Source organism: Sinocyclocheilus anshuiensis, unplaced genomic scaffold, assembly GCF_001515605.1.
Source record: "Sinocyclocheilus anshuiensis isolate Anshui unplaced genomic scaffold, SAMN03320099.WGS_v1.1 scaffold130, whole genome shotgun sequence".
NCBI lineage: Eukaryota > Metazoa > Chordata > Actinopteri > Cypriniformes > Cyprinidae > Sinocyclocheilus > Sinocyclocheilus anshuiensis.
Window position 1 is genome coordinate 2,045,811 of NW_015544207.1, and position 10,639 is coordinate 2,056,449.

A 10,639-nucleotide genomic window follows, 5' to 3' on the forward strand; every position below is an offset into this window, starting at 1 on the left:
TTTAAATCTAAATTTGTACGTTACTGGCCATTCATAACTTATACTTGCCAAAAAAAAAGAAAAAAATTCTGAAATAAAACAACAGTTTGAGGCTGTTCACAATGGATGTGGCAAAGAGGGTGTTGCAAATGCTGCACAATTAGGCTGTATTTAATATATCATGATGACTCACGAGTTCAGTATTTGTGCTAATTCTGTGCATATTTGGCTTAAATGAACTTGCCCAAGAAATAATGAGAGAACATGATTTACGAAAAGTAAAATTGGCTAGTGATTTGACAGTGTCACCACAGCTGATTTTTACCCCCATTTGGCGATATATATACCCAAACCCTGTATATATATATCACACAAACAATACAGAACTTTTGAAAAATATGTAATAAAAATGTATAAAAATCATAAGATAAAGAATCAAAGTTAAAAAAAAAACGATTTGAGTATATCACAGTAGAAAAAAAACCATCTAATAGCATCGCATCCCATGTATGTGCCAGCAAAAAGAAATAAAATAAAATAAAATAAAAGATAATGAATAGATAGATAGATAGATAGATAGATAGATACATACATAGATAGATAGCATTTCAGTAATCATAAAAATTTACAATTTAGTCCATGTTCACCTGAGCAGGTACCTGAAAGTGCGACAGTAAGTGCTTTCCATTAACTCAGTATCAAATGATAAACAGACACAACGTGTTATTACGCTGTCATTATTTGTCACTTTATGATGTAATTGTGAGGGTTTGATGATGATCCCAATGAAACAGTGGGTTAGCGTCTCTTCTCTTCTGCTTGCTTCTATCCCCATTAATCTGATTCAGTGTTATTTTTATAGCAGGATGGAATGTGCGCAGCAGCATCAGCACTGCCTTACATGGTTTACTGTGGTGAAAGTGTGCGCTCGATTTCTCCTCCTCTCTTTCTTTGTGTAGACAGTGGGCTCAGGGCCAGCAGGTGCCTGTGGGTAACTTCTGAACGGCAACAGCAAAAGTCTGTGCCATGATTTACCCAAAGTAGAACTTAATCTTGGATCAACACTCCTATTAACCGATAGGATTTGGTGGATAAGTATAGCGTTAATGGAATAGTTCACCCCCAAAAAAAGAAAATTAGCTGGAAATTTATTCAACCTCCAGCCATCCAAGATGTAAAAGAGTTTGTTTCTTCATGGGAACAGATTTGTAGAAATGTATTATTATATAATTTGCTCACCAATGGATCCTCTGCAGTGAATGGGTGCCGTCAGAATGAGAGTCCAAACAGCTGATAAAAACATCACAATAATCCACACCACTCCAGACCATTAATTAGTGTCTTGTGAAACAAGAAGTTGTGTGTTTGTAAGAATCAAATCCATCATTAAGATGTTCCAAAATATGAATCTGCTTCCTCCAGTGAAAAAGTCCTTCCCCTGTTGTCCTCTCACATCAAAATCCATGACATATTTGTTTTGAACTGTATTGGACTGTTTTCATTTAAACAGTGCTTGATCTGTGTATATTTCTCTTTTTATTCAGATGAGATGAATTTTTCTCTGGCGAAAGCAATATTATGTATAAAACACTCATACAGTATTTTAGCTGGAAGCAAGTTGAAGTTTAAAATGCCTTAATGATGGATTTGTTTCTTATAAACACAACTTTTCACTTCACCAGATGTTAACTGATGGAATGGAGTGGTGTGGATTATTGTGATGTTTTTATCAGCTGTTTGGACTCTCATTCTGACGGCACCCATTCACTGCAGAGGATCCACTGATGAGCAAGTGATGCAATGCTACATTTCTCCAAATCTGTTCAAATGAAGAAACAAACTCATGTACATCTTGGATGGCCTGAGGGTAAATCTTTAGCAAATTTGCATTTTTGGGTGAACTATTACTTTCACTGATTGTAAGTTAAGGTGGTTTATAGTTGTTTGATAGGAATGTTCTTCCTGGACCAACAATAGATGCCAAACCAAGAAAATCACAATAACCTCAGATCCCAGAATGACCCGACATGAGAACAAGACCACCAGAACACATATCCACTAAATACGGACTTCATCTACCCCACATGATGTGACCACACACTAAACAAGACCACCAGCACACATTGTGAACGTTTCAGAAACTTTTTGGTTGTGGCTACATGTAAAGACTTGAATAAGGCATCTTGCCTCACTTTGAGAAATCATAATGATTGCCAGTAAAACACAGAGCAGCCACAGATATTATAGCAGTTATTGTAAGTCATTGCTGCAGGTCAAGCTCTGTTTCTCCTCCAGTGCTGCCGTGATGTGGTCAGAGAGCAGGTTCCTGGGGACGCTCTGTATAACCACATAAGGAGAGACGTCTCTGAAATACTGTGTAAACATTCAGATGGGCCTGTCTCTCCAGTGGCCAGGGGCCATGCTCTCATCTCTCTGTTTATTTCCATGTAAAAACACTACAGAATCACGCCAGAAAATAGCAGATGCAGTTACGATCAGTAAGATACTCTCACTGTCACATATGCTCGTATATGTCATTCTATGTCATTCTATGTGTTCTACAACTACGGGCTCTTTTCTAAAAAATTCTAAAATCAACCAAAAAGATCACATATTTTAACTTTTAAATACTATGTTCTATGCCTTAATCATTTATTTTATCTACTTTTCATATATCCTGTCTGTTTACATTTGGCTGTTTTACACTTGTGCCAGAATTTCAGTCTTAAAATATTTATAAAATATCCATCATAAAGTATATAATATTACATTTTTAAAGTTTGATCATCTAAACAAAGAGTAAAATAAACCATTTCAAAATGCATTGTGTGAAAATAGATTTATATAAAAAATTAGGACTGGCACTCATTTATGCCATCCTTTCCTGTATGAGCAAAAGTACTACTTCAAAAGTAGTGCACTTTGTTACCAAAGAGACAATAGTTTCAGAGCTTGAAGGACATATGAGACAGGTGATATGAACATTTTTATTCAAGCCAATTTTGTCACATCTTGCAAAAAGAATGAACTATTATTTAGTTGTGTATATGTGTGATATAGTTATACAATTAGCTTGATATAGGAGTCAGACATTTTATTCAATAAGTATTTAAAATGTCATTTCCATCACCATCATTTCCCTCATGGAATGTTGGTAGGCATAATTTGAGATATGTAAACCCTTGTAAAAAAGAAGTAACTTTAGCATACTTTTAAAACATATACTTTGAAAGAATATACTTAAGTGCGAACTGAATGTAATATTGTCAGACACTAAATAGCATGTTAATTGCAATTCAGTGAAAATATACTATAGTTTATATATACACGTATATAAAATGTAGTTAGCTATACTTTAGAGTGCTTTCCCACCCACTTACATAGGACTTATTGTCATACTCTGTGTTTATGTAATTTCATAAATACTTATAATGTCTTTGAAATATAGTTAAAGTGTGCTGACGAATGCACTGATGGTAAACTAAAATATACTTTTTTTTTTTTTTTTACTAAATATACTTAATTATTAAAACATGCTGTGTATTTAAACATATTTTTAACATAATAATAATAATAATAATAATAATAATAATTAGTATATTATTAACATATTTTACATTTAAATGTAATATTGAATAACACACTACAGTTAAAATTATAATCTAGTACTTTACATGTGCTTTAGTCAACACATCAAAATATGCGCACTTTAAAGCGACAATAAATGATTAAAACGTAATGATTGAAAATGTACTTTAAAGTAAAACTTTTAATTTGACATCAAATAAATTACAATTTAATTGCAAAGTGCACTTTTTGTAAAAATGTACTTAAAAACATACTCATAAAAGTGAACTCTCTTTAAGTACACTTGAGTGGCCTTTTATTTCAGTAATATTACCTTAAAGTACAGATTTTAAAAATATTTACTTTTAAGATTTGAAGTACACTACAAGTGCACATTCAATACAATTTAGCACACTCACAAGGGAATAAGCGTGACTGTCAGGTAAAAAATTGTCAGTGCATTCAGCAGTACATTTGAACCATATTTCAAAGATGAATTATTAAATTACATATGAAGACATGCTTAAGTCTAAAAGAGCACTCTAAAGTGCAACTAATTGCATTAGTGTCTGAAAACATTACATTCATTTTGTACTTAAATATATAATTTTAAAGTATGTTATTTCTGGAATAACATTTTATATACAACATATTTCTTAATTCTCCAGTGATGCACGTATATAGTTGGACATTGTTAGTGGACCAATTACACTAATGAGAGTGTAAAAAGTGATTAAAGCTCCTGTAGTTTTAGAAACATCTCATTTAACAGATCTCATTTGCTGTAATTACTTTTATGAGCACACGAAAAGCTCTTCTTTTTCTTTTTCCAAACTTTGTCCGGCTGTAGTGACGGATTCTGCATGACCTTTTTTGGCGTTGTTCAGACGTCCCCCTCAGACAGTGGACTGTTATTCCTCTCTGATGCATAATCAAGTGTGCTGCCGAGTGTCCAAACAGGATGTGCTGTCTTTAGCAGAGGAACAGAGGGGATTCTTTCTATGCCTTTCCTTCTCTCTCTTTTTCTCTGGACTGAACAGCCTTAAATCTGAAGCAATGAGAACATTACCAGACCCGTGTGGAATCTGCACCCGCCGAGTAGCTTGACTGTAGTTTAACTACTTGAAATTACGAGTGGCTTGTAGCTTGCCATCTTTGTTAAGGATGTTTCTGCTTGGACTGTCAGACCTTTACACGAGTCATTTACCATCTATGCACATCCTCAGGATAAAAGGTCATCCAGACAGTGATGGTGGACAGTGATGCTTACAATATGTGACTATGTACAACATGTACCTAAAATGGAAATTAAATGTTCTTTTAAAAGATTTACTGTCTGCAATATACGCTCGCATAAATACAACCTGATTTATGTACTTGTACAAGGAAAATGTAGGAATGTAATTGCTACACTCTAAAAAATGCTGGGTTAAATACAACCCAGTGCTGGGTAAAATAGGTACAAACCCAACAATTGGGTTGTTTTGACCCAGCGTTTGGGTTAAATGTTTAACCCAACCTTCTGGGTAGTAACCGAACTGCTGGGTCAAAACAACACAATTGCTGGGTTTGTCCCTATTTTACCCAGCACTGGGTTGTATTTAACCCAGCATTTTTTAGAGTGTAGTGGACAAAAATGAGCAACAATTTATTACAAAAGAACAAAAAGCACAAATCCTCTTGAAATGAGCTGTTTTGCTGTCATTGCTAAATGGAGTTGGTGTGATTTCAAATGTGAGCGGAAGTGGGTGTACTAAAAACACTTCACGACATTTTTTTGTAGACACACATATGCACAAGTTTGCAGCAACATATCATACTCTTGCTCCAGGCATTTGTATGGCAGACTTCCGTTGACAGATCGAGAGGTCTAGAAGACTCAGTCTGACCTGCTGTTCCAGCTCACTTATATCACAAGTTCAGTCACACTTAAAAACTCTACTGTTTGCACAATAAGGTCATTTAAACATGTTTACATTAAGATGCGATCACTATGATCGGATCAAGAAGATCGAAAAATCACCCAATCAGAAAACAGCTTGTTTAGATTTGTCCACGTCCAATAGCTTTTGTATCCAGATTAGTAATCAAGTGGATGCAAACCTTCCATTGAAAAAGAAGTGTGCTTAATTGTATTCAATGTGCACTTGTAGTGTACTTAAAATATAATATTAATGAAATAAAAGACCACTTAAGTGTACTTAAAGTGAGTTCACATTTACTTTGAATATGTTACACTTAAATACATTTATAAAGTGCACATTGTAACAATGGTAAATTAAAAGTTGTACTTTTAAGTTAAGTACATTTTAAATAATTATATTACAATTTTTAAAATACAATTTTTTTGTCATGCTTTAAAGAAGTACACTTATTTTGATGTGTTGGCTAACATACTAAAGCACATGTAAAGTACTTGATTAAAATTTTAACTGTAGTGCATTACATTTTATTACATTTAAAGTATATATTTTGAATATATTTTAAATGTACTAAATTGCATCTTCATCATTACAAACCTGTAATCACAAATATATTTAAATACATGAAATACAAGTTTCAATAGAAATTGCATTTAAACTGTTTAATTTACTATTAATGTTTGTCAGGGCATTCAGCAGTGCATTTTAACCATATTTCAAAGATTAATTATTAAACTACATATGAAGACATGCTTAAGTCCAAAAAAGCACACTAAAGAGCAACTATTCGCATTAGTGTCTGAAAACATTACATTAATTTTGTACTTAAATATATCATTTTAAAGTATGTTATTTCTGGAAGTACTCTTTTTGTGCATTTTTCTTTCACAAGGGTGCATTCACAAGAAAAAAAGAAAAACTTTCATGTGGAGATGTGGGTCTACGAGTAGCATATTCATGTGCTTGAATGGTTTATCAGTGAATACCATGGAATACCATGGTACATTTATTTAAAAAAAGTGGTACTTTACTTTGTGAATGTAATGTCGTTATCACCTTTATATGTTAAATGACAACTTAAGCACATTTTATCTAACTTCGTTTTTTGTTTTTGTCTTTTTTCTAGCAAGAACGGGTGTCAAGGTAAGCTGCTTTATTCCTTGTCTAAAAACATCATTTATTAATTTGCTTCTGTTTACTGAAAGATAAATTCATAAAAACTGGTATGATCAACACTTACTTGATGATTGATGTTAAAAGCAGGTCAGACTCTAGTGGTGTGGAGTCTCCGTCAGACAGACTGTCAGCCCGGACCAGCACATACACACGCAAAGAGAACAGACTCGCCTCTCTGAGCAAAACAGAGGACGACTCGGCCAGCAAGGACTATAAGAAGGTCAGGATAACTTTGATTTATAAAATACTTACTGTGTGTTCATTACATTAGATATTCTCCCTCAAATACTATCCCCAGAGACAAGGGTATTTTATGGCATGGACAATGCATATATACCATATATATACTGTATATATATATATATATATACTGTATATACAGTACAAATCTAGTCAAATCAAAATACAGTAGTACATATATCTAAATGCCAATGTGTTTATCCAGTGTAGACCATTAGTGGTCTTCTGTTGACCAGCAACAGGAAAGCAGCTCCCAGTGGAGATGCTAAATTAGTCAGATGAACTCGACCCTGGTTTGTTTCACTTTATCAGCTGTATGAGGACGCACTGACTGAGAATGAGAAGCTGAAGTCTCGACTGCAGGACAGCAAACAGGAGCTCACCAAACTCCGCTCACAGCTTGACAGAGTCACACAGGTGAGAAAACAATCCCAGCAGATGAGGAGAGAGATTTTCTGTGTCCTGAATCATCCGTATGACCATCATCCGCCAAGAGGAGAGACCTGTGTTAAAAATAATAGCACAAACCAGCTCTCTGAAAACAATCAGGCTCCCAAAGGTCTGGCTTTTGGTGTAGCTCACAGCATCTGTAAGGAATTACAGTCTGTGAAAAGCAAGTAATATATCTAGATACTGGTCCAGCAGTAATTGCTTATTAAAACATTCAGCTTTTGTACATATTTTGCTTTCAATATGAATTTACAGTGTTATTTTATCCCTTTACGGTTTTGTTTCTATGTGCATTTATTCTCTTTTGCTTATTAATCTTTCTGTGAATGTTTTTCAGAAGCAGGACAGAATATCAGAGAGGTCCTCTGTATTTGAATCAGAGAAAAGGGTATATATGTTATCATCATATAATCATTATTGACACTTTCTGAGAAATTTAGATGTGTTTCTCTTCAATGCTGGCTAAGATCTTTAACTGATATTCCACCTCCATGCTCTTCTCATAGTAGCTCATAGTAATTTTTTTCCCTATCGAAAGGTAACTTCCGTTGCGTCGTCATTGATGACTGCTTGGGGAAACTCCTGTTTACTCTGTTACTGAAGCCTGATTTGTTAACGTTTGTGTAGTTGCACAAACCAATGGCGCTCGACCCCGCCAGAAGGGGCAGAGCCGACTGCTATATAAGTCGGCCCAGAGCGCCATTTAATCAGAATCTTCTCCTTCAGCGACGAGACCATCTCTTCGCTGACTCTGCGACAAAGCCGAAGCAAGAAGCCGAAGCAAGAAGCAAGAAGCAAGAAGCAAGAAGCAAGAAGCAAGAAACTCAGCCTGCTCTCCTGCCGTCGAACCAAGTCACTGCAGTGGAAGGAGTTCCACTGCGGCCATCCGGTGTTGGAAAAGAGCAAATTTTCTGAGCAAATCTCTCAAGCGCGTTGTTTCAAATGTCGCTTCGCGAGTGTAGCTGACGGCCACGAGGAGTGTGTCTGTCTGGGGGTCGTCCACGCAGAGGCTGCACTCACTGAGGCTTCATATTCTCACCAAGATGCGAGCTTGGATTACGCCGGAACGCTTCCTATCCAGCGAGCGGCGGCATCTTTCAGGCTGGGGACTGCACGTTCCCTGAGAGCATTTCAGCACGGAACCAGGATCCGGTATCATGTGACGTGTCCCACGTGCTAACCTTTTTGCAGGAGCTGCTGGATAAGGGGCGCACGCCTTCCACGTTCAAAGTCTATGTGGCAGCCATCGCGGCGAATCATTCTCTCGAGGCTGGCCGGACAATTGGCAGAAACGACTTGGTCGTTAAGTTTCTTAGAGGCACTCGGCGGTTAAACTCTCCTCGCTCTAGGACGGTGCCAATATGGGACTTGTGTATAGTCCTGAGAGCTCTTAAGAGCTCCCCCTTTGAGCCTCTTCAAATAGCCGGCTTAAGGGTCATAACACTCAAAACCGCTGGCCCTGGTGTCAGTTAAGCGAGTAGGGGACTTACAAGCCCTGTCTGTCAGTGCTTCCTGTCTTGAGTTTGGACCCAACGACTGTAAAGTCGTTCTCCAGCCGCGCAGCGGTTATGTACCAAAGGTGCTCTCAACTCCGTTTAGAGCCCAGGTCGTTTCTCTTTTAGCCCTCCCTGGAACGGATAGCAAACAAGGTCCCAACTTGCTATGCCCTGTCCGGGCACTGCGAGTTTACATTAAGCACTCGGAGTCTTTCAGACAATCAGAGCAGCTTTTGTGTGCTTTGGAGGCCGCTCTAAAGGGCTGCCTGTCACAAAGCAAAGACTATCTCATTGGATAGTAGACGCGATAGCGCTGGCTTATGCCTCAGCTGGCTTGCAATGCCCTTTAGGTGTGAGGGCCCATTCCACCAGAGGAATGGTCTCCTCTTGGGCCTGGTCCAGTGGAATCTCTATTGGGGAGATTTGTGCGGCCGCCGGCTGGTCGTCGCCGTCTACCTTTATTAGATTCTACAATTTGGACGTCCCTGCCCTGCAGGCGCGGGTCTTATCCAACTAATGCTTACTCCCCCCCCCTTTCCCCTTTCCCCTTTCCCCTTTCCCCTTTCCCCCTCGGGTCGGGAGAGTTATCTCAAGTAGACCTCAGAACGTTCTCGGGTCTCTTTGTGGCTCAGGCTTATGGAGCCCTCGCTGAGTGTCCCTTGGCTGAGCTCACGGAGCAGGCTAAGTTCTGCATCTGCTTATAACACGGCCTTACTGGATACGTTCCCCAAGCAGTCATCAATGATGACGCAATGGGAGTTACCTTTCGATAGGGAACGTTCCGGTTACTCACATAACCTCGGTTCCCTGAGATAAGGGAACGAGCGTTGCGTAACTGGCCATGCTATAGTTGCACGCGACTCGATGGCTGTCGCTTCAGTCGTTGATTCTGATGAAATGGCGCTCCGGGTCGACTTATATAGCAGTTGACTCCGCCCTTTCTGGCGGGCTTGAGCACCATTGGTTTGTGCAACTACATAAACATTAACAAATCAGGCTTCAGTAACAGAGTAAACAGGAGTGGTGCGGGTCTTATCCGCCTAATGCTTACTTCCCCCCCTCCTCGGGTGGGGAGAGTTATCTCAAGTAGACCTCAGAACATTCTCGGGTCTCTTTGTGGCTCAGGCTTATGGAGCCCTCGCTGAGTGTCCCTTGGCTGAGCTCACGGAGCAGGCTAAGTTCTGCATCTGCTTATAACACGGCCTTACTGGATACGTTCCCCAAGCAGTCATCAATGATGACGCAATGGGAGTTACCTTTCGATAGGGAACGTTCCGGTTACTCACATAACCTCGGTTCCCTGAGATAAGGGAACGAGCGTTGCGTAACTGGCCATGCTATAGTTGCACGCGACTCGATGGCTGTCGCTTCAGTCGTTGATTCTGATGAAATGGCGCTCCGGGTCGACTTATATAGCAGTTGACTCCGCCCTTTCTGGCGGGCTTGAGCACCATTGGTTTGTGCAACTACATAAACATTAACAAATCAGGCTTCAGTAACAGAGTAAACAGGAGTTTCCCCAAGCAGTCATCAATGATGATGCAATGCTCGTTCCCTTATCTCAGGGAACCGAGGTAACGTGAGTAACCGGAGCGTTTCCAAACTGTTTAAATTTTTTTATTGTCTTAAATTCAGTAATTTAACATTTTTATTTAATTTAATTGTTACATTTGGATAAATATAAAAAATATGAATTATGTATATAAAAAAATATAAATATAAAAATTATAATATTAAAAAAATGGTTTTATAGATTATTTAAAAAAATTGAAATAGTTTTTATTAATTTTTTTGTGATTTTATAATAAT

General features: G+C 38.0%; 1 protein-coding gene across 1 annotated transcript in view; it reads left to right on the forward strand.

Annotated features, from left to right (window-relative positions):
- The window catches only part of LOC107697018 (protein phosphatase 1 regulatory subunit 12B-like), a 68,239-nt gene that overhangs the window by 28,651 nt on the left and 28,949 nt on the right, over positions 1 to 10,639 (forward strand). The window contains exons 6-9 of the mRNA XM_016497635.1: positions 6,595 to 6,611; positions 6,732 to 6,864; positions 7,197 to 7,301; positions 7,672 to 7,722. Coding sequence (XP_016353121.1) covers positions 6,595 to 6,611; positions 6,732 to 6,864; positions 7,197 to 7,301; positions 7,672 to 7,722 — 306 coding nt within the window. The remainder of the gene's footprint in view (positions 1 to 6,594; positions 6,612 to 6,731; positions 6,865 to 7,196; positions 7,302 to 7,671; positions 7,723 to 10,639) is intronic.